A 25,647-nucleotide genomic window follows, 5' to 3' on the forward strand; every position below is an offset into this window, starting at 1 on the left:
CAAAGAAAGGGCCATGTGTGAAAGCAGCCATGTGATCTGCCAAGTTAACTGCAACCTTCTATGTTGGCATGACTGCTTAATAAGCTGTCTGTCTGTTGCTGTTGAACATGTCCCCCAACAAGATTTGCTTCACGTTAGGGGTGTGTGTGTGTGTGTGTGTGTGTGTGTGCAAATGTGATCAACAATTTCATTTTTAGATTTTGCTTCCATTTAGTAGTGCAGTTCCCCAATATTACATTTCTGAATTCATATCAATGGTGGTGAAAAAAGAACCTATGTTATTCAATGTTTTCTGGCTACACTCCATTTCACAACAGTCTGGGGAATAACAATTTCTATACTGAGAACAAATGCATTCCTGAATGTGTAATGAATGCTATCAAGCCTACATGTAGGTGCCTGTCGAATCCTTACCTAGAAAGGAAGTTTGCTCATGGCAAAACTCAAAAGAGTTTCTAATGCGCTTATCTGGAAACATTGCTCCCAGACAGTATTCTCATCATCTACATTTGTAAAATTTGCAACATATGGTGCTTTAATTGTTTTTAATCACCGAAACATAGGGAGAATGAAGTGTTACAGTGTTTGGACTTCAGGGCTGGAGCACTCACTGTAAATATTCTTGTGAAAACTGATTGTTGTATTGTGCTCCAAAAGCTTGTACAAGTTAAATCATAAATGCCACCGCTTGGTGAATAGATTTTTTATCTTTCCATTTACATTACATTATCAATAACGGAATCTTTTTGTTGTTGTTGAAGTTCAATATTGGCAGTGACTGATGTAATAGGTTATGAGGAAAATGAATATTAATAATTATAGACATATTAAACTGGTATTTTTATAGTAATTACTGAATTTGAAGAAAAATTTTGACTAGGCACACTGTTTGATAACATGAGAGATGCATTTCTCACCCCCCTGCCCCCCCCCCACCCTCTCTCCTTTTCTCTGCCTATTCCACCAATGCACCTACAAGCCCTTTCCTGTACTTCCATCCTTCCCAAGTACAGCCTCTTGATGCTGTAGCTGTCAGTCCTATCCTATTCCCACCACTTCTCTGCACATACCCACAGGCAGCATTAGCATCTTCATCCACCCCTACCCTGTTATTCTTCCCCTTGCCCAGTACAAAACTAAATAAACAAAGATTAATGAATTGCCTAATTACATAAAATGCATCAGCAGCCCCACAAGACATGAAGCATGAGCATCTGGAACTAGAGTTTCCAGCTTCCAAAAAAAAAGACACGACTATTTGAAGGGAGGACACTTAAGAGCTGAACGTCCCACAAGCAAAGACTGAAAAAGATGACACACTAAATCAGTAGGAGAAGAGTGGAGGTAAGAAATTGCCTGCACCTTGCACTAATATGTTAGTGGCTTTTTTTCCTGAAGTTATCTGAGGACAGTACAGCAAACCTACATCAGAAATACTAGACTGGGGTCTGAAACCCACTCATTGGGAACAGATCACTGTAGTAACTGATGCACTATGCTACTTTGTGAGGATATACTTTGAAACCAGATGAGATATAGTCAACGAAAAACAGCTTTCAAGGGGAAACTGGAAAGGAAACTAACAGTGGATTTGAAGATACATCAGTGAAAGAACAGTATAGTGAATGAAGAGAAAGTTCTTTAATGCCATGCCAGGAGAAAAATTGCCCTTATGCCACGATACACAGTTGCCCAACAAATTGGGCAATTAATTCTCAATGTGGTCATGAGTGCATCCAAACATGACAGACATTCCGTAACATCTGCACACCGATCCACCTGATTGATTCCAAACAATTAACTGGCACAAACACAATATCCATTGCCATCAATTTGATAAGCAGTGGGGAATCACATGACTGCTGGGTACTAGTTCGACATCTATAGCACTCCAAAGTGGCCAATGTGCTCTTTGAAGAAAATTACTCAACTAACAGATTGCACAGTGATCTTACATTATTGTGGTTTATTTGTCTCATAACTTACATAATCTAAATCATATGATTCAGGTACAGGAGACACATCAAAATTGCAATAAAATTTCACAATAAACACAGAACAGCTGATGTTAACAAACAGCATCATTACAATAATACAAATTTGTTATGTGTACATACAATAAAATCTAACACTTAATTACCCCTTGCTAAATTATCATTTCATCTTCAATGAATCCTGCTACTGTATAGCAGCATTTTCCCCACAGAATCTGTTGTAGTCTCATTTTTAAAATTTCTGCCTTCGTATTAAATATCTTTTTGCCAATTAACTTTTTTATATATTGTCATCCCCATATACTGTAGACTCCATGCATATAATTGCAACTAGTGTGCGGGTAGCATAAAATTATTTTTATTTCTTGTGTTGTATGTGTGGTTAAAATGATTCTCCTCAAATAACTTTTGTCTGCTGTGTAGAAAGATTATAATTTCACAAATGCATATGGAGGGAACAGTTAGGATTTGTAGTTTTCGAAATAACGGGCGACAAGACTCTGCTTGCTGTATAGCACACATTTATCTGACAATTTTCTTTTGCAGTTTCAGTATTCGAGATATGTTACTTGAACTTCCCCAGAAAATTGTACCATATCTGATAACAGCTTCAAAATAACTATGATTAGTAAATTTTCATGTACTCAGGTCAGTGGAAATTGCTAGTATTTGCATCGCAAATGCAAAACTGCATATTTTATTTGATAGGAAGTCAATATGTGTATTCCAGCTTAAGTTCTTGTCCACATTTAATTCCAGGAATTTGATCATGTTAACTTCTTTCATAAGTTGATTGTTATGTTCTATTATTATCATGCTACTACCAAATGAGCTTAATCTCTAAATTAACACATAAGATTTCTACTCAAAATGATTCCCTTGCTCCCACATGATATCTGTATCTAATTCTGAGTGAAATGTGTGTTGATGTAATGGAACTCTTTGTTGTCTTTACCACACACTAAAAAATTGTGCATATGGCTATCACACAAAACTATACACAGAAGGCTGTGACAGAGGATATAATGGGGGAATGAACTGACAAAAACAGTATTTATCAACACAAATAATTAAAATTAAAAGTCCTACAGTAACAGGCTATTCAGTTTACAAATATGTTCCTATTAGTGTTTCATTTTTTAAGACTTGTGTTTCTTGATAAGACAGAATACTATACAGAATGTCAGTACTGAGAAGCTATCACTACCATTGTTCAAGGATGTACCAGTTTGTTACAAGCAGTTCACTTTAGAGTATTGTTTTGATTGTACAACATTACTTATAACTGACTGATATGCAGGCTGAACACAAACTTCAGCATCGAAATTTTGGAGGTTGTTTGGGGATATTTTCTAAGTATTTTAGCATAAGGGATCCATGGTATCTGGTGACTAATTACACAGGAATAATGTAATTTACTTGGTTTGCCACCCCAATTATCTTTATCTCTGTGAACATACCTTCAAAACAATAAAAAAAGCTTGTAATATGCAATCACCAAAATGAACAATACAAAATAAGGAGTAATGCAACAACCCTCGGATGTAAAAGTACTGCAATGTGATTGCTGTCACTGCATGGGCAGATCAGCATTGCATCATCGGTCTGCTCTTCCATTGGTTTTGGTGAATCCGTACATGAGATGCATAATGGCCATCTCTTTATCAGTGAAGCTATCCATAATGATGTGTACTGCTGTTAACGAACAACTAACACTCTTGGAAAAACAAACCTATGACAGAACCAAGCAGTCCTGAATGAAATTTTGAGGGAGAAGAGCAAAGTGGGCAACACTGTCGTCAACAGAAAATACTGTGAGTGAGTGGGACACATTAGTTTTCAAACAACACATGCTTCCTATACCACTTACAACTGCATTGCGTTACAACTGATGTTCTTGTTGTTGCGGGGGTCCTACAGCTGTCGCTGCATCCAGCATCTCTGCCGCCTAACACCTTGATCCCACCATTCTTCCTCATTGTCTTCTCTCCATCGTTTTTTGGACACCCCTTAGCCACCCTTTCCATGGTCTTGTGGATTTGTATCAATGAATGTTAACCTTCAAACTCATTTTTGAGCCCTTTAATTATTCTGAAGGCCTCTCTAGAAATTTGTTTCCCCACTTTAATAACAAATTCTGCCAACTTGTAGAGGTTTGTAATACTTCTTGCATAATTTTTTGGCAGTTCCCCTAAGCACAGCACCTTAATAATAGCTTTAGTGGCACTGTGTCAAATGCTTTATCAAGATCTATGAAGGCCAAATGATTGCTTAGATTCCATTTTCACTCTCTTCTCCATGATCTGTCTTAGGGTAAAGATGTTATCTACATATGAGCTGCCTCTTCTAAAGGTACTCTGCTCCTGTTCATTTAGAATCTTCTCCATTTTTGATTTTAAAATCCTCCTGTACAGCCAGCTAACTGAACTTGTGACACTTATGCCATAACAATTGCTAGAAACTTCCATGCTTCTTTTTCTTATATATGGGGCTTAGATACGCTAAGTTCCACTGTGCTGGAATTTCTTCCCCATATCTCATACATTAATTAAACTTCTGACTATTATGGGACAGATGTTGCTCACGGGAGGTAATCAGAGAAGCAATTGGAATTAGTTGCGTGTTACTGCTATGTATCAATGTTCCATCGGTGACAGGGAAGACAACTAATGATTAGCACAATTCTTGTAATTACAGTTTGCAGTTGCAGGCTGTTCTGTCCTCAAGTTTCATTATTTACACTTGTCTCCATATTGTCCCATCGAATTAGTTCACACCTACAGGCAGGCAACCCAATTACCAGATTCACAGAGCTAGCTGCCTTTGTACCATCACAGACACATTAACAACATGCACCCATGAACTGATACTTGTGACATCATGAACAAAGCAAACACTGAGCAACTGCAGTGTGAATTCCAATGTTGGAGAGATGCTCTGTCCACTGACACATCTGTTTTCGTACATTTTGTAGTTTTTGCGCAGTCATCTTCTGAAACCCTGGAGGTACTTACGAATAATCCTGCAAGTCCTATCACCCACCCCTTGGAAAATGAAATGGTGGGAAATACTCTTTTCATATTGTTACTTCTGAATAAGAGACTAATTAAAATAACCATAAGTTTTTGAAATAAAAGTGGTAGTCAAAGGATTAAATAACTTACTTAGACATTCATACAGAATGCTTGGACCATACCTCACTAATTCCATTGGACAAATTCCCAATTTTCATTTATGTAGTGACATTCTGTCCTCTTTTGTAGTTATTTTCTCTACCTCTTCACCGCCCTGGTTCTCCTGTACCTCCCACTTTATTTCCTTGTACTGCTGCCCTTTTTTCTGTTAGTAGGCCTTTAAAATGCTTCTCTGCCTGAGCAACACTCAGGATGTTTGCTCTTTTTTTTACTTCTTTCATCAGTCCTACAACTATTTTCCTTGCTGCCACCATTTTTGTGACCCCCATGCATTAATCGACTTCCTAACATTTTCCCCCAAGTTTTCATTTTTCCCTTTGCAGATGTCCTGTTTTACTTCTCTATTCATTCTATCAACAAGGCTCTATTACATTTGTCCCTTGTTCTCAACTAGTTACTATAGAACATGCTTTTTTAGGTTTATTTTTCTTCAATGTCTTGAGCCCACCATTACAGATACAGAAATAAACTGGGATGAGATATCAAACAAACATAATTACTCTGTCATGAGCCACAGGAGACCATGGGTCCTTATACCAAGATACTCATGCAACATCTCTAAACAACTTCTAAAATTTTGTCAGTACAGTCCAGGTTTACCCTGTAAACTGTAGCTTTTGTAACTGTTCCCAAAAATTTGGATGTGAATTATATGTCCACAGTCCAAAAGAAAACTTGTATTTGTCTCTACAGAATAAATAATTACACAATGAGTCCTCTTTGATACTTTAGTTTTAGCATAGATCCACCTACCTCTTTAATGTTATTATACTAAAAGAACTGGCTACATATTTATTATTTTTCTTTTATAGTAGCACAACAATATGTTAACAGCCAATATTCCATCATACAAAGTATGTTTATAATTAAACTTATATGCATAAATACAACAATATTACAAGATTATGAGTACAATGAACTGTCATAACATATTTACAAAAGCTATTTTGAAGTGGATGCATGTAAGATTTGATATAATCTGCTAGTTGCTTTCATAAAACTCTTCCTTCTCAATAAAGAATTATTTTCTGAGAAATATGATGTGGTAACTCACCCACAAATAGTATTGTGCCACAAAAATTAACAATGGTGGCAGTTCATTGTGAAAAGTCTCAACGTATAGTACACGCAGTCACAAGTGCTACCACCTTACATAAACATCTCACTGACAACATATAATGATAAATCATTTACTCTGTCTTTTGTTTCTTTGATGTAGATTCCTCTGTTTCATCATCCTCATCAGTCTGAAAAATAGGCTTTGGTTGTGTCTTTGAGTAAGCTGGAGAAACCCAATATGGATTCTCTGCAGCCTCTTTAGCAAAGCGAAGTATGGCTTCTCGTGGATCCTGGTCATCTTCCACACGTTTGCTTAAACCTAGATTGCGTATAACATACGAACTAAGAGTACCACCCGACTGTGCGACACGGCCACCTTGTCCAGAAGAAATGGGCAGATCAGGCCTCCTCGACTTCACAGGATCATGTCTATCCTTTTCCATTTGTTTTCTTATTGACTTTGGCTTTTCTTGTCGAAACATGGGTAATGCATGGGGTGTCAATATCTGCTGAGCAGCAACCACACCAACTTGTTTCACTTTTCTGTGAGTTTTAACTACACATAACTTAGCGCCCCTAAGACTGCGCTTTTCATCATAGTAAACTTTCACAGTCCCATTACCACAGCCAACAAATATCTGATTTAGCTTTGGATGCCAGAGTGTTCTTATCACATGAGAATCTGTCACAGAGATTTCATTAACTTTTGTAAATAAAGAGGTATCATAAAAAAGCAGCCTTCCTGATGTACTGTCTTTTTTCATATTTTCTCCAGTTATCAGCATACGATCGTCAGGACTAAACATACAGTCTGTCGTTGGATAGCGGGAAAACAAGTCTTCAAAAACAGTAAGAGGCTTTTTGAAGGCACGAATATCCCACAATTTCATGGTATCATCACAACTGCGAGTGGCCAATGAATTTCCTAAATATGAAAAGCAAATGCATGATATTTCAGAACCATTCTGATGAGCCCCACGGAGCATTAATGTAGTGTTGACAAACATTTTCCGGTGATCCCACATCTGCAATGACCCATCAATACAACCAGCAGCAATCAAATTTCCGTCACGATTATAAGCACATGCAGTTGGTGCAGTTTTCAGTCCATTCTGTGCTCGGCACTTTATTAAACTTTTGTGGAGGTTTGGTTTCTCAATGTCCCAAAGACGTAAGGTACTATCTTGAGAACAGGTCAAAAATTCTTCCCTTACTTTGGGATGCCAGCAGCCACCATTCAGAGAAGCTGTATGGCCTTTTGTTCTCGCCATATCGCTTATATACTGATCACCTTTGACACATTCTATAACTTCGAATCCATCTCTATCCAGTACCTTCGCCTGTGATGAACTTGACACTACTAAAATAACATCACCAGTGATGGAGTACTGTAAACTAAGAATTGGATGATTTTCACATGGCTGTAAAGTTCGGAAACTTTGCAAAGAAGCGTCCATGCCAGCAAAATCCCAGAACCTTATTTCATAGTCGATGGAACCGGTAGCTAGCCTGGCACCAGCCGGATCAGCCGCTACAGATGTGACAGCTTTTGAACCATGCAGCATTTCTACTTCATGACTCATTGGTATAGTTTTTGTAAGATCTTGCTCGTCATCGCTATCGTCTTCATCACTACTGTCTACGGCATCATTTCTTTCGGCACTGGAGTCCACTCCTAATTTTTCAGTTTTATCATCCTGCGTGGATGACAGATCTTTTGGCACCGGAGGTCCAATTAAGTCGTCTTCATTTGATTCACTGTCGGAACTGTCGTTAGGCGAAGGAACTGACGGATCATTTGACAGAGAAAGTGGCTTCAGTTTGTCAGTAGTTTTCTCAACTGCATCTTTGTGTCTTATTCTCGCAGTCTCCGTTGCTTCAGTGACCATCTCCTCGATGTCGAACTGCTTGGACTTTTTCCCAAAACCACCGAAACCCATTACTTCGTAAATACCTTTCGCCTCCGTGTCTTTGTATTCCTCGTCTTTTGTTGTATCGTTTTTCTGATTGTTACCAAAGGTACCGAAAGTGCCCACTGTCTTTACGGCACTGGTTTCTTCTGCTGGATTTCGTAAACAATCTGCATTTATTTTTCCGAATATTATAGCTCTGCTTCTCTTCATTTTGATGCTGTTGCAAAATGAGTGTTTTATTTGTATAACTCAGGTAGCTTACATGAGATAGTTCATCTCAACATGAACACAAATCAAAACACACAATAGACACAAAACACATCGCAGTATTCTACCCTCAACATTACTAGTCCTGAAAAATATCAACAAACTTTCGATGTTCGATCACACCGATATCGAGACACACTTGATCGATATAAGTGACCTCGAACTGCAGATGACACCAGTGACCAGTGTGTGCAAGTGCATGAGTCATCGAAGTTCAGTGTCAATTCTGAGGTGTGGAAATAGTAGTGGTGTCATGTCAGAGCTGGAGTAGACCACTAAGTATTAAAAATGGGCGATTCTGCAGATACTGGGGACATCCCCCCAGTTTCGGAAAATGTCTCAATTGTTGACTTTTCGGCATTTGCCAGTTACTTGAAAAAAGCAGCAACTATTTTGCTTCCAGAGGATGACGATGTCATGCCTCCAGCATTAAATGCTGCGTTGAATGACAAAAGTAATCAAGAATGCATTCAAAAATTCTTAAGCGATTCACAAGTATCAATACTGTTTGTTCAGCGTATTTCATCGAAAGGTAATAGTTTACATCATTGTCTTTGAGGTTACTTGAAAATATTAAATTGGCACTTGATTGATTTGTACAAGTCGGTTGTTGTGAATTAGCCATTAATCTGCGTTGTAGATTTCTACAGTTTTTGGCACAAAACAGTACATTGCTAAATGTCTTTACAATGTCACCAGCAAGCAGGGACACAAACTTTGAAATAATTTACTCGTTGAGGGAATGCTAATCTGAACGAGTGGAGGGAAGGTGGAAAAGTCCGTTAAGTTTTAGGCTGATGGCTCGTAGCTTAAGTTTACCGCACAGCTGGATTGCGAACGACGTCGTATGCAGAAATGTACATGATACCCTTATCAAATAATTTTGAGTATCAGTATAAAGTCTGTAAGAAAAACGGCGGAAAGGGGGTTCCGCCAATATTCGATATAACTTTCTCATATTCGGCCTTACACCATTTAGTGCAATAGTATCGGACACACATTACAGGAATAATATATACATGTAGTACATAAGAGAATAGATCGGCATAAGGTGACGATAGGTCAGAAATTATAAAGTATTTATGTGGAAAAACATCAGTTATGTGGTTTCATTTCCTTTGTAGCAGATGAATGACCTATGTTTTTTCACTTTTAACATTCGTATTGAGCGAATAGTTTGTTGTACTCGTTACAGATTTAGAGCCCTTCCCCCAAAGGGCTTGGTTTCCAGCTGAACTGTAATGTTATTTAAACCGTATTGATGTGCTAATCAGTAATAAATACGTGAATTTGTTTTAGTACACATTCTGACAGTGCGAAAAGGCTTTGTATGCCCCCTTGAAATTCCCAATGTCCTACTAATATAAATTGAGAGAAAATTTTGTTTGCTGCATGCTCATTAAATGCATCATTGCTTCGCTGGATCTGGCTATTTGCGGTACATTTTATTAATAATTGTTCCATAGATCATGAGTACTTTTCATGATGTGGAATGTGTCAGTTTAACATAAGTTTCCTTTACACGATATAATCTTTCCCTCTTTTTACAACTACCACTTCATATCTAAAAATTAATTTAGTAAGTAGGAGTTGTCAATCAGAATTTTTTAAAATGCTGGTTGGCTGTCAGACTTTTAATGATATTTGGTAAATGACCAAAGATTTTTGTGGCTACATAATTCACCCCTTTCTGCGCCAAAGTCTGATTTAACCCAGAATGGTGAAGATCATCCTTTATTTTAATTTTGTAGCAACTCACTTTGCTATTATTTATGAATTAGGATGAGTTATTAATGAAAAATTTCATAATTATGTGTATTGCGAAAGTACTGAGAATATCCAGAATTCCGTAAATCATGGAGGGACGTCAGCTGTTATTCAGATTACATACTTTTGTCCAATGAATACTTACTTTTGATGTTGAATTAAACCAAAAGATGTTGCCATATGAAAGCAGTGAATGAAATTAGGCATAGTAGGCTAATTTACTGATATATTTATCACCAAAATTTGCAGTAACTCTAATAGCATAAGTAATAGTTGAACCTAAAAGTTTCAGCATTGTGTTTCTTCCAGTTCAGTTCCTCATCATTGCACACACATCGAAATTTTGATATCCCATTGTAGCAACAGACTTCTGTTCAAAGTCTATATTTATTAATGGTGTTATGCCATTTACTATACAGAACTGTAAATAGTGTTCCCTCAAAATTTAGTGAGTCCATTTGCATGGAACCAATTAATAATTTTCTGAAAGACATCATTTACAATTGCCTCAGCTAATTATTATTTGTTGGGTGTGATGCATCTTTGTGACTATAGAGTGGCAAGTCATTAATATATGGGTCCTTCTCAAAAATTGTGCATATTTGGATCCCAGGTCATAACATGCTTTATTTAAATGCATTTAAGTTTTTTCAGATATGTTGGATTTAGTTTAAAACTATATTAAACCATTAATTTACTTATTTTTAAATAAAATTATTCAATTTTGTTAAATGTGAGATCTCGCTGCTGTTACTTGTTCCCTACACCTATCTTGATTACTTTAAGTGAAATTGTACAAGGCATTATAAAGGGTTTTAATTTTAACTGAGTTTAACAGATAGCAAATTTATTAAAAATAGGATATTACTGTATGTTTTAGTTAAAATAATTTTTTTTAAATTCTTCAAAAATTTTTCAAAGCCTGTCCCATGCTAGTGGCTTGTATGATTGTAGAGTTTGTGTTAAATTATTACAGTGCCAGGAAGAAATATTGACACTAATGATCACCACCTCCATTACTCCATTGTTTTGAGAAGATTTAATAATTTTTATTTTCATCAATTGATTACACGTTAATTGTAAATTAACACTAGGGAGAAGGGAAAGTCTAACCTTAGAAGGAACACCTCAACATTTAATTTTGTGAATGTTTTTCACCTCTGTGAAAACTGATCTGCATAAAAGTGAATATTTAGTAATGGGATGTTGATTAGTGATTAAATGATCAAATAAGCTTTATAATAATGCGTGGAAAGTTCTATTTGTGAATAATGAATTATTTAGGAATGGAGAGATGACTATTGAAAGGCAGAAGAGCTGCATCATTGACAGATACATCAGAACATTAGAGCTTTGCTTGGCTTGCTTTCGGAGTGAACTTCCTTTCTCAAGCTGTACGAGAGGAGAACACCCCCCCCCCTCCCCCCCTCCACACACACACACACACACACACACACACACACACACACACACACACACACACACACAAAACCTGTTCCCTATATTGTGCTCATTCAACTCATTATTTATCAATTTAGAAAAGCTATGTGCATATATAAGTGAGAGATTTAGCTTTCAGCTGAACAGCAATTTTTTTAAGAGACATTTTATGCTCAAACTTAAGATTTCAAAATATTAAACCTCATGCATTTAAATGATCCTATTTTTATTACTTTTCTAAAAAGTAGTGATGAAATTATGTACTTATATTTGCTTGCTGAGTAGGTTTATATTAATGATTCATACAATAGCCTAATGTTTTTTTAGTTTTAAAAACTGTTTACTGCACTAACAACCTTGTTTCGGGCTAAGGCCTCAGATTTTTAGGGCTATTTATATGTATGTGTCTCATGTAGAATGTTGTGAAGTCTTGACAGTTTTAAATCCACCAGACATCAGTAACTGAGGACAGTACTATTTTTGATGATTTGAAAAGTTTTAATATTTCAGCTTGATGTACCATTTGTATTTTGATCTGTTCGTATAGTAATAGCATGAACAATAAATGATTCATTTATGTTTTAATAACAGTTATTGACCTCTAATTTACCCAATGTTCAGACATTTTAGGGGTTTTTCATTTCCATTACTACCAAGCTAACTTCTGATACTACACTGAATAAATTTTTCTTAATTTTTCAAAAAATACATTTTTTGAACCACTATTAGAGTACCTACTTGATTGTGCTAACGTAAAAATGTATAAAACATAATTTTTCAAAATTAAAAGAAATATTTTTTCACAAAATACGCCAGATTTTTGAGAATGGCCCATATTTTAAGAATAATAAGGGACACCATTTTTAATACCACCCCAGTTAGAGGACTCTGCTGATTTTTGCAGACTTGTGTACTTTTAATTTCAACTTTCTGCATTCTTCCATTTAGGTATGAATTATACACCATTTGTGCACTATCCCACTCGTACAATAATTCTTAAGCTTATCTAGAAGATAAGTGTGTTCTAGTTAAATAAAGCTTATTAGTTTTTCATGCAAGTAGAGAAGATAGAATTAGTTATATTGTAAGCAGTCAACTAACATACAAGTACTTCATGTAGACCTACTTACATTAAACCAGTTTGCTGCATGTCAAATGCCCCAAGTGCAGCAGTGTTATTAGGCTCAAATGTATCCATGGTATATACAAATCTGAGTAAGATCTGTGACTGTCTTAAGAATTTTATAAACACAATTTGCTACTTCAGATCTCTGACCTGGGAAACCGCAATATTTGTTGAATGAGCATGTTACATCTGCATTTGTAGATTGGTGCATAATATACTGTAAATTAAAAAGTAGAAGTAATTGGCTATGCTGTTTATAAGTAAATATTAACATTAACACTTTTTTGAGTATAAGGGAGCCAACAATGCTTGGGCACTGTAGAAACTCATCAATATTTTGATGTTTAAATGTCAAAGGTATTGATATACAGGCACTGTGGAGGTAATATTAGCCTGTGAAGTCCAGCTATTTTGTGTAACCTTAGCCAGAGCTTTCCTTATCTAACAATTCGTACAACAAGATAAATGTATCATGAAGTTATGAACTTTTGAGGCCTGTTATGAAATGACCAACTTTAGAAGCCTTACTATATAAATTATTCTACAAAGTACTCTAAGATAGCTGTGTAATATTTAACTGTACTTACATCAACATCCTATATAGTAAAGGTACCTGTCCCTGTAAATATTGAGTGAATATAGATTAGTAGTTGAATTTACAAATGCTTGTACTTAATAAATCTCTATCTTGTCTAGAGCATCATCAGTGTCAACAAATGTTTGCAGTATTTAGCTCTTATCACCAACAAAACATGCAAGGCTCCCCCCCCCCCACCCCCTTTCTCCCCATTATTTGGAAGCATATAAAGAAAAATTGTTAAGGGTAAGCCAGTTAGTAACACTCTTTTGATAATGGACTTTGTTTTGGACTACAAACAGAAACTTAGTCTTCGCACAAAATCTGTGAATTGATTTTTCCTGGAAATTTAACTTCAAGTTTGTGTACTGTATCTTCTTTACTCCTGTTCTCACTAGTTTTGCTCCCCAGATACCAAACTTAGACTACTTTCAGCAAGTCCTTTGTTGATACTGACAGAATTACACACTTATCAGCAAATCCTAAAGTTTTTATTTTGTCTCCATGAACTTTATTTCCTTTGACAGATTTCATCATATTTTTCTCTACTGCTTATATTTAAAGATTGAATGACTTGGGATACAAGCTGTGATTCTCAATGACTCCTTTTGCAAGTACAGTACTGCTTGTTTTATCTTCTTATACTTCAATAACAACTGTTAACATTGTTTATAAGATCCAAAGATGTATGGTATCTTCCGAATGATCTTCAGTTTTTGTAGGCCTTGCGTGTAATATTATGTTATTGATAATTTTTTACTTTTGGACTGTCTTCGCACAACTGAATGAAACAATATTCGTGCCATAAGCATTTCGTCTTTATTCTCTTCCAGGTGGCATCAGTGGTAGGTTCCATGGACAGTTTTTTACATGTTATGTTTTTGTTCCATTTTTGGTGCTGTTCCTCTTCTTATAATTGCTACTTGGGGTTTTAGTTTTCCACATTTCACAGCACTAGGAACTGAACACTTGTTTTGATGCAATGAAGATTCTTGCAGAGAATAAGGCGAAATGTGTATGGCACAAAAAATTTCATTCAGTTGTAGGTAGACAGTCCAAAAGTGAAAAAACAGTGTTTAAATTTTCTGTGTTGAGTTGTGTTGTCCAGTTAGTGCTTTGGCATAGTCTGTGGAATGGAATGTCTTATGTATCTACTCAGTAACCAAAAACTTCTTTGGCCTGATGGTAGTTCGTAACAATTGAAACAAAGGATCAGTCGAACCTGCAAATACTAGATATTGCCTTCACCTTGTAATGTAATAATGATGTTGCACATTACTTCTTACATGCACAACTGAAAGGGAACACAACATTGGCAATATTTGTTTTGCGTCTTTATTGGTTTTTAACACGTTGATTGTCATGAGACAGATCTAGTGTATTTTGCAGTGAACACATAGTGCTTAGTGAGCCGATCCCTCAGTTGTAGAAATAATTCAAAAGCCAAGATCGCTTAAATACTGTTTACTGGATAACCGGTTTCAACACATTGAAGGTGCCATCAGCAGATCTGAATGTAGATTAACATTTATAAACCATTTGGATATAAAGATACACGAGGCAGACCAGCTGACGTAAAATCGTCACAAAAATAAAAAAAGCTGCTCTTATGGTCATTCTTTTCCATAAGATATGTAAAACCAAAGTCACAAGATAAAACTATTTGGTACGTGACTGCTGCTCGACTAACAACGGTCGGCCAACCGTTGTCTGTGAAAGAGATTGATGAAGTGAGTGGAACCCATACCAGTTAAGACTAAGGGGGGATGTTGAACGTATAGAAAGAAAGGCATGAAAAACATTCACAGGTTTTGTTTGAGTCATTGACGAGCATCACAGAAATACTGAACTGTCAGATGCTTGATGATAGATGCCAATTATCCCACAATAGGTCACTTATAAAGTTCAAAGAACTGGTATTTTCTAAAATCTATTAATGGCTTTCGGAAATCAGCCACGCAGCCAGCCTCAGAATGTAGAAAAGTCAGTGTTCTTATCATTCTTAGTATATTATAATGAAAAAATCTTTTTCACGTATAACTCTCTTTTTCACGTATAACTCTCTTTTTCACGTATAACTCTCTTTTTCACGTATAACTCTCTTTTTCACGTATAACTCTCTTTTTCACGTATAACTCTCTTTTTCACGTATAACTCTCTTTTTCACGTTGTTGTTGTTGTTGTGGTCTTCAGTCCTGAGACTGGTTTGATGCAGCTCTCCATGCTACTCTATCCTGTGCAAGCTTTTTCATCTCCCAGTACCTACTGCAACCTACATCCTTCTGAATCTGCCTAGTGTATTCATCTCTTGGTCTCCCTCTACGATTTTTACCCTCCACGCTGCCCTCCAATACTAAATTGGTGATCCCTTGATGCCTCAGAACATGTCCTACCAACCGATCCCTTCTTCTGGTCAAGTTGCGCCACAAACTTCTCTTCTCCCCAATCCTATTCAATACTTCCTCATTAGTTATGTGATCTACCCATCTAATCTTCAGCATTCTTCTGTAGCACCACATTTCGAAAGCTTCTATTCTCTTCTTGCCCAGACTATTTATCGTCCATGTTTCACTTCCATACATGGCTACACCCCATACAAATACTTTCAGAAATGACTTCCTGACACTTAAATCAATACTGGATGTTAACAAATTTCTCTTCTTCAGAAACGCTTTCCTTGCCATTGCCAGCCTACATTTTATATCCTCTCTACTTCGACCATCATCAGTTATTTTGCTCCCCAAATAGCAAAACTCCTTTACTACTTTAAGTGTCTCATTTCCTAATCTAATTCCCTCAGCATCACCCGACTTAATTAGACTACATTCCATTATCCTTGTTTTGCTTTTGTTGATATTCATCTTATATCCTCCTTTCAAGACACTGTCCATTCCATTCAACTGCTCTTCCAAGTCCTTTGCTGTCTCTGACAGAATTACAATGTCACTTTTTCACGTATAACTCTCTTTTTCACGTATAAATGATATAGGAGGTTATACACCTTTGTCTTCTGTTTTTTGTGGTAAAGCATTTCCAGGGTACATCAAATGCTATATTAGTTTCATAGTTTGATACCTTCTGTGAAGCCACAGAAAATATGTTTAATATCCTCCTCATATGAAGATGTGGTCATGTTCAGGTGGTAGTACGCGGTGGTTATAATTAAAGTGCGGCTACTCACGGAAGTCCAGAGTGGGCTGTAATTATTGTATGGCAGTGAAATTACTAGATATGCTAATGCGTCAATGTGGAACTGGTTTACGCTGGGGAAAAAAAAATTTCTCTTTTTGACAACCAGGTGCAAATCAGGTCGACTCTCCAGTTCTCATATTGAACAGATTATGTAACTGATTAATAATGAAATCAGCATTATGCCTTTCTCACTTGTCTGACCTTTTCTGCCCACATCTCGTTCCTAATCCATTACACATGGAAACATTTCTGTATGTCTTTCTTTTATTCACAATGCGAGGTTTGCAGCTGATAGTGAAAATTGAAACTAATTCTTTTCCAGTGAAAATCAGTTTCGCATTAATGTTCTAGGGTATCTACAAAGTTTCACTGCCATACGATAATTACAGCCCACACTGGACCTCTGTGTACGGCTGCACTTCAATTACAACCATGCGTAATTTAGTGAGGAATCTAGGAATGGTGCGAAGACAAGATTAGACTAACAGTAGCATGCATAGATGCATTCAGGCAGTCATTTTTCTCACACTCAATATGCAAATGGAATGGGAAGAAATTGTAATAAGTGGTACATTGGGAAATACCTTATCCCACGCACTTCAGTAGTTTGCAGAATATAGAGGTGGATGTGGAAGTAGAGAGGATATAAAATGTAGGCTGGCAATGTCAAGGAAAGCGTTTCTGAAGAAGAGAAATTTGTTAACATTCAGTATTGATTTAAGTGTCAGGAAGTCATTTCTGAAAGTATTCGTATGGAGTGTAGCCATGTATGGAAGTGAAACATGGACGATAAATAGTTTGGACAAGAAGAGAATAGAAGCTTTCGAAATGTGGTGCTACAGAAGAATGTTGAAGATTAGATGGGTAGATCACATAACTAATGAGGAAGTATTGAATAGGATTGGGGAGAAGAGAAGTTTGTGGCACAACTTGACCAGAAGAAGGGATCGGTTGGTAGGACATGTTCTGAGGCATCAAGGGATCACCAGTTTAGTATTGGAGGGCAGCGTGGAGGGTAAAAATCGTAGAGGAAGACCAAGAGATGAATACACTAAGCAGATTCAGAAGGATGTAGGTTGCAGTAGGTACTGGGAGATGAAAAAGCTTGCACAGGATAGAGTAGCATGGAGAGCTGCATCAAACCAGTCTCAGGACTGAAGACCACAACAACAACAACAACAACAACAACAACAGAGGTGGATGTAAAACTGTAACTGGTAATTGAGGAATTAAAAACCAATATGAGGCAACAAGTTGTCCAGGAGGAAGCCACTGTCCTTTGTAATATAATTTGTAACAACAAAACAATCAATTTTTGACAAAATAATTTAATTGGATAGATAAAGAAAACCTGCTCAACAAGCGTTGGCAGAAGGCACACGCAAAAGGAGGTTGTAATTAGGCAAGCTTTTGGAGTCAGTGTTTCCTTCTTCAGGAGAAGGGTTGATGGGGAAGGAAGAGGGGTGATGGAAAATGATTAGAGAGGTCTAGGAAAAGTGGTAGATTTCGCGGAAGTCAGCTAGAGCTGCTGGTCAGGGGAGACATATCACACTGGATGAGAAAGACTGATTGTAGGGAACTGCATCGGATGAGATTTGAAAACCTGAGAGCTTAAAAGTGGAAGTCAGGGTAATATGCAAGACAGAGATTACTGCTCGAACATCACGCATGAGTTAATAAGAGTGAAAAGCTAAGTGCAATGTACTTAAGAGGTGCTAAGGGGGTCGTGAAAAATGGACAGGTAAGACAATTAAAGATGTAGAACAGAAATGCTGAGATGGAAGAAATTAACGTAAATTAAGACCAGGTGGATGGCGAGAACCAAGGATATTGATGCAGCGGTAGTTAGGAGTTCTGAGAAAATGGTGTGTGGGAGAAGAACCCAGACGGCGCGTGTAGTGAAACAGGCTTGAGGTCATAATTATCATGTTGTAGAGCTTGCTCTGCAACAGGATATTGCATGTTGCCAGTATATACCCTCTGCCTATGCCCATTCATCCCCTTGATAGTTGTTGTTTTTTTTATGACTCTGTATTTTGCCAATGGTACCACAGGGATATTGGAATTTATGTATTTTATTTTCAGTATCAGAGTCAAAATGGAAACATACAGCACAGCTTAAATAAGAGATTTGAAAGACTTATTCTAAAATCGAATTATCCAAAACTGCTTTTGATCTGACTGGATACTGCCCCCAGAATGCCATTTAAATTTTAACGTTTTATTTCTTGCAAATTTTGTTCAACTGAGATACTGATAATTGGAGGCCATCTTCTTCCTTTTGAATAATATCATCTCCAAACATGATACACTAGACTCTCGCTAATCTGGCCCTCAGTAGTCCAGCCTCTGTGATCCGGTGCACATCCAAAAACACGTGCACAATGAATTATCGTGTGCAACAATGCTTAGTTAAACAATACTTTATGTACTGTATTTGAAATTGTAGCTTTCTTTACAGTTCGGAATTAGTTCTTCTAAACGGAAAGGCGTTACGCTAGACCACAAGCAGAAACTCGAAAGATAAGTTAATTTGAGGTTCTTCGCAGAAAGCCATTGCTACCGAGTTCAATGTTGGATGAGCAACTATTTATGACATCAAAAAGAAAGATGATGATATTAGACAGTACTCAACACAAATGAATTGAGAGTTGGGAAAACAGAAGGTTTTGTGAAAGAATGAGAATGAAAAACCGGCTGTTTATAGATGGTTCACACAACAACGTTTTAAGGAATTCCAGCTAGTGGCCTGATTATAAAGGAAAAATCATTGAACAACTTGGTGTTAGCAACTTGGCTGCAGCGAACGAAGGTTGGATATCAAACTGGAAAAACGCCATGGCGTTTGGCAGCTGACAGTCACCGGAACAAGTGGCTCAGCTAACGATAAGGATGCTGATGAATCTGTAAGCAAGATATGGAAGATAATAGGGGAAGATGATTTAACTGCTGATGTCTTGTATAATGCTGATGAAACAGGACACTCTTTTTTCCTCTCCCCCCCCCCCTCCCTTCCCCCCGAGATGCTTCCTTCAAAAACATTAGCTGCCAAGAACGAGAATGAAGCTCCTGGTTACAAGCAACGGAAACAGTGCACAACATTAATGGCGTGTTGTAATGCAAATGGGAATCATAGACTACCGCTTATGGTGATTGGAAAATCACTTTGTTTTCAACACACTGGCATAAATACTCTACCAGTGCAGTATTGCGCTCAGAAGAAAGCATGGACAGACAAATATTATCTCTGGTTCCATGAAACATTTGTACCAGCAGTGTGAAAAGAGTTAAAGAAGAAAGCTTCCACTGAGAGCTATCCTTATAATTGACAATGCTCTGAGTCATCCTTGAGAGAAACATCTGAAGTCCGATGGTATACATGTACAAGCACTCTTTCTCCCACCCAGTGTGGCAGCCCTAATTCAGCCCATGGACCAGGGAATTTTGGAATCAATTAAATGTCATTATCGACATTCACTTCTCATCTCCCTGTTGAATGACTCTATTGCGACTATGCTGAAGGTGTGGAAAGCAATTGACATACATGTTGTTGTTTTCCAAGCAGCCGAAGCATGGGATAAAGTGGAGAGCACTACCATAATGAAGAGCTGGAGAAAATTGTGGCGATCTATTGATGCTGAGGTGGATCCAGTAGTGAGTGACAGCAATGAGCCAGTCAGTTTGGAATTATCAATTACTTTGTGCACTGACATGTTCCACAACCTGGAAGGAGGAGAAGAAATTGATGATGAAGATTTTACTAAGTGGCTGAATGAGGAAAACTGTGATATGGACCAAACTTTAACAGATGAAGAAATAATCGATAGTGTGCAAGAAAGTAATGATGAAAGTGAAGAAGAAGATACAGGAGGAGAGAGCATGAAGATATCTCACACTGCTGGTGATGAAGCTGCTGAAGTCTTCATGGGGAGTACATTATGCAACAACCAGATACATGCAGTACCGATGTAATGCTTGTAAAGCAGTTGTGTGATAAAGCATGCCACAGTCATGTATCATCATTGCGACAGTTAAAAATAAGGGACATGTTTCATAGTGAGTGATAAGACCATATAATTATGTACAGTATGCACTTGAGGACTAAGTTTTCTTTGAAATTTAATGTATTTTTGGATTTAATAAAGTATATCTTCTATGTTTTAAAATTGTATCCTTCGGTTTAATAAAGTATGGTACACTATATCCCCTATGTTTTCAAAATAAATAAAAAACAGAATAAACGAATAAAATAAATTTCAGACACTCGATAATCTGACACCCATGTGTGACAGGAATGTCCGAATTAGCAAGAGTAGTGTACATTTACATCCCCAGAGAATGAAGTAAAATATTAAAAATGGTAGGTTACAGTCCACACATCTGTGTAGTATTTGAAACTGAGCTAGGATGTTGTAAAATTACTGGCAAACTGAACACCTTTGGATACAGGGCTGGATCTCACACCTTAATAAGCAGAGGTCAGTTACATACCAGTTACAAAAATACATAGTGTCTGCCCATAAAATGAGCTAAGATACATCTCCATCTCTGTGGATGTTCATGTAAGACAGATTTCTATAAAATAATTGCATATACCACTGAGAAAAAATATTAGATGTTAAAGATCTAATACACATCAGTACAAAATAAAATACAAAATGCGATAAACCAAGCGCAACTCTGCAGAGTACAAATTCATCTTAAAAATCTGCTTTGATATACAGTATTGTTACACGATTAACTTGTCAACCAAGGGAAAAAAAAAATTATGCACAAGAGTGATAGTGGGTCTAGTAGCATGTGACCCATTGAGGGTTGTAAGCAGACTATTGGCCATGCATGCTTGCTCAGGTCACAAAGAAAGGTGACATGCCGATAGCTGGTGCAGGGGTACACATAGTTACATTAAATAAGACCATGTAATATATGTTACGTAATACAATCTGTAAACAATGGATAAAATAATTAAATAATTATACCTAATATAATAACAGAATATAAAAGTTAAAAAAATATGCATAATTTAAAAGGTGAATACTTCTAAAGTTTTATGGCTATCAGTATGTGATACAGAGAAGAGACCAAGGAGGATGGAAGGTGGTATACAATAAATAAATAAATAAGCTGCAAAATGAGTGCAACAACACTACTGCACAGGTAAGTGTGCCATAGCCAGACATCTGTGCACATGGGCTACATGAAATGACTGCTGCAAATCTCCAGCCAACTTGAATCATGGAGATATTCAGCAGAAAAAATATTTTTAAGTACTACACAACAAATAATAAAATAATGAAACAGAAGAGAACATTGACTAGGCTGCAAAATGAGCACAACACCTTCACTCCACAGGTAGGCGAATTGGAGCCCAATATAGGAGTTTAAGGTATGAGAGAAGCAAAAGAGATATTGTCGGCCACAAATGTATAGCAGGCACAGATCATACGTCCAGTCAGCATAAATAACCAATACATTACTAAGTGCAGTGACAAGACACACACTATAAAAGATCGTGTAAAATATTTAAGTATCCCTATCATGGCCAGTCTCTGGTTGCCAACACCAGTCTGCAGTCGTGTGTTCTCTAATTCAGCAGCTTTTTCCTTGTGCCTGTCTGACTCAAGATTTGCACCATGTGGTGAGCAGCAATCTATCCTTTTCACAATATTGTCATAATTCCATCTAGATTTGCCTTTGTGTGGCAAGAATTGAGTGATAATTACTTGCTGTGCTTAAAGGAGGATTCTGAGCTGTTTTCCTCCCTGCCGCAGGATATTTTTCAGGGACATGACTAGGAAGTGCTTATAGTGGCCAGATTGATCCGAATTATGATGAACTAAAACAAATAATGGAACCACACTTTCATTAGTTATTTTTTTATTCTTAATTTCCATACTTCTTTTTTGATAGTTTTATTTTAATAATCCCTGATGTTCATTTTGCATTTGTGAGCACTTGAATTCGAGAAAGCTGCTATATTAGAGAGAAATCAGTTCTGTTGACACAGTGAGTAGTATAGTTTGTCTTGTCATTTGAGTTTATTTCATCAAATCTTTTTCTTGCCATTGGCGTGGCTGTTGGGTACAGAATGAGTAAGATGCTAGATATAAGGGTACATTTGTACAGCAGCCTTGGTGCTGACACCTCATTGATGGCTCGGGCATCTCTTATCTTGCTAGGGAACTTTATCCTGTGGCTATTGGCATTGCTAGTTAAGTGGATTACTTGAAGTGTATCTGATGACAGTAATAGTGGTTCATTCATGCCGAAAAACCGAGCAAGGTGACGCTGTGGTTAGCACACTGGTGTCGCATTTGGGAAGATGACAGTTCAAACCTTCGTGCGGCCTTTCAGATTTAGATTTTCCTTGATTTCTGTAAATTGCTCCACGGAAATGTTGGGATGGTTCCTTTGAAAGGATATGGCAGATTTCCTTCCCCACCCTTGACACAATCTGAGCGTGTGCTCCATCTCTAATGTCCTCGATGTCAACGGGACATTAAATTCAATCTCCCTTCACGTTAAAAAATGATAGCTGACAGGAGAGAGAAGAGGTATGGATGGACACTGTGTATATCATTAACACTACAGATCCTTTCACCAGTTTGTACAAGAAGCCAAAAATAATCCAGAGTACTTTTTCAGACAGTTACAAAAGTCTCCACAAATTTTTCAATTTGTTTTAAATATTATTGAACCAAGGTAGTTTGTTTCGACCCAACATTTTTGATGTGGTTTCTGTGGAAGAGCGATTTATAGGCCTACTCACTCTGAGGTAATATTTAATCAGTTTTTATCGACATCTATTTCATGTACCCCATCTGCCATTTATATATTCTTGTACCGATAATGTTGCTAAAAGTAGAAAATGACAAATTAAAGAAAACGGAACATAATTTCCAAAATGTATTACACCAAATATTATCTGTCTTGAAATGGTTGATATGATCTCTGTGGGATCCATATCAAATAGGACTATCAATAGACATTGAATATATACAAGGAAGGGCAGCATCAGTGATCACATAGATGTTTGCTCCACAAGAGCATCATGCAAATGCAAAAAACAAGTCTCAGCTGGCCTCTCTCTCTCTCTCTCTCTCTCTCTCTCTCTCTGTCTCTCTCGACGTAAAGTTTTAAGTACAAGTAGTAAGTGAGGAATACAAGAATACACTACAGACCTCTACATATCACTTTTGCAGTGACTGCAAGAACAAGGTTAAACTAATTATGGCTTGCATAGTGGTATTTAAGAAGCCATTTTTCCCATAGTTCATATGGGAATGATGTGGAAAGAAATGTTAATGTGTGGTACAAAGGGAAGCACACTCTGCTATGCACATGAATTGTTTGCAGAGTACAGACATAGATGTAGATTCGACAAAACAAAAAAATAAAATAAAAAGTCTGTCAAATGAATGGCTTTCTTGGTTTTCTCAAATATTGCTCAGTACGTCTTTACAGCGAAACTTTCGGTGAGTCATGGGGGGGGGGCAGGGGGGGGAGAGAGAGAGAGAGAGAGAGAGAGAGAGAGAGAGAGAGAGAGAGAGAGAGAGAGAAAGAAACAGTGATACTTCTAGGCACAATCATATTTGATTTGAATTCAGTCATGTTGAATTTTTTTTTTTAATGACAACGTTTTTGCTGTTGACTGCAAACATTTATTGTAAATCCTAAAATTTCAATTTCAGCTTTAAATCATTATCATGTGGTTTAGATGCTGAAAGACAGCAGCAGTATACAACAGATGAAAATTGTCAAGGAAACACCTTGAAGACAGTTCGTCGGGGAACATTTCCATCTGTTGTATGTAGATTGTTATACTAACCAACACTGACAAGGCATACAAGATCAGATCCACTTTTTTTTTTTTTTGACTTGTGCTGAAAGTTGCTGTGTGTCAGCCTCTAAACCACTTGATAATGAATGAAAGAAAAATTGCAATTATTGGATTTACAATAAATCAGTGAATGACAAAACTGTTGTCATTCTTAAGATACCCTGTTTGATCAGACTTTTGAGTCATTCCATTGAAGTTGCTGAAGTGGTAGAAGTCAATGGAAACAGCATGTGAGGAAACCACAAGATTATTACAAGAGTAGTTTGATGCTAGAAAGAGTGACAAAAGGTGGAACACTGTAATAATTTTCTGTTATGAAGACAATAGCTAGTGTCCTTAGTGAATGATTACCCAGGAAATTGAGTTGGGAATAATTGTAACTGACTGGACAAGGATTGTGAAACAGTCAAGTACCAGTGAAGCCTCAGTGAGCTCCATAATTGTGCTGTGCATATTGCCAACCACACTGTGGACAGCCTAGATAGGACAGCAGGCTCCTACTGGCAGTCTATACAACACATCTTACATTTCACTGTATAGTTTGGCGACATTCCTATCTAACAATAAATGTGAGACTGACTGTTTGGCGTAATTGTCTGTATATTGCAAAGCTGTCAACAACCTGAAGGTTCGTTTGAATACCACAGTACAGTGGTTTACTAAACTTGATCCTGCTGGAGGTGATACATTGTTGGACTCAGAACCATGGTGCAACTAGGCAGTTTTCATTTCAACGAACAGTGCTAGAGATAAAAGAAGTGCAAAGTGACAGATAAAAATCCCAGGACTGACTGAGGATCAAACCTGAAGCCTTTGTGTCTGTGGTCTGGTACTTAACCATTTCCTTTATGATTTATATTACATATTTCTATAAGAGATTAAGCAGCTGTGGCACAATTTGGGTCTGCTATGATTTTACAACATTTTACTCTACATAGTTGCCATCTGTACTTGGATACGGTAATGACCACAAACTGTCTTGTGAGTGTAATATCATATTCACACATTGTCTGCAGAAACTTTCTTTTATACATTGAACTCGAGAAGCATAATTCTTGAATCTGTTGCAGATGACGACAATGACCAATCAGGTGAAGGTGAAGATGAAAAAGATGCAGTTGCATATTACATATCAAATGAAGTACGCTTTACTAACCCTAAAATGTGCAGGTAAGGCTATGTTTGTTGCATATGATTTTTAGTTGTTATGTGTAATTTTGTTCTACATCCTTGTTGTTAATACAGTGACGTGCCAAAATATTATGATCAGGTACTTAA

At 37.1% G+C, this 25,647-nt stretch overlaps 2 protein-coding genes across 4 annotated transcripts in view; one reads left to right on the forward strand and one right to left on the reverse strand.

Annotated features, from left to right (window-relative positions):
- Window positions 1-1,951: 1,951 nt before the first annotated feature.
- Window positions 1,952-8,512, reverse strand: LOC126473696 (gastrulation defective protein 1 homolog). Its single transcript, XM_050100935.1, has one exon. It carries the CDS (start codon window positions 8,368-8,370, stop codon window positions 6,379-6,381), a length of 1,992 nt encoding a protein of 663 aa, XP_049956892.1. The 5' UTR covers window positions 8,371-8,512; the 3' UTR covers window positions 1,952-6,378.
- A 188-nt stretch (window positions 8,513-8,700) lies between these two features.
- Window positions 8,701-25,647, forward strand: part of LOC126474868 (dynein heavy chain, cytoplasmic) — a 231,166-nt gene continuing 214,219 nt past the window's right edge. For all 3 annotated transcript variants that reach the window (XM_050102347.1, XM_050102348.1, XM_050102349.1), the window contains exons 1-2: window positions 8,701-8,959; window positions 25,440-25,539. In XM_050102347.1, coding sequence (XP_049958304.1) covers window positions 8,716-8,959; window positions 25,440-25,539 — 344 coding nt within the window. In that variant the 5' untranslated portion in view covers window positions 8,701-8,715. The remainder of the gene's footprint in view (window positions 8,960-25,439; window positions 25,540-25,647) is intronic.

The sequence above is a fragment of the Schistocerca serialis genome, chromosome 4 (assembly GCF_023864345.2).
Source record: "Schistocerca serialis cubense isolate TAMUIC-IGC-003099 chromosome 4, iqSchSeri2.2, whole genome shotgun sequence".
Classification (NCBI taxonomy): domain Eukaryota; kingdom Metazoa; phylum Arthropoda; class Insecta; order Orthoptera; family Acrididae; genus Schistocerca; species Schistocerca serialis.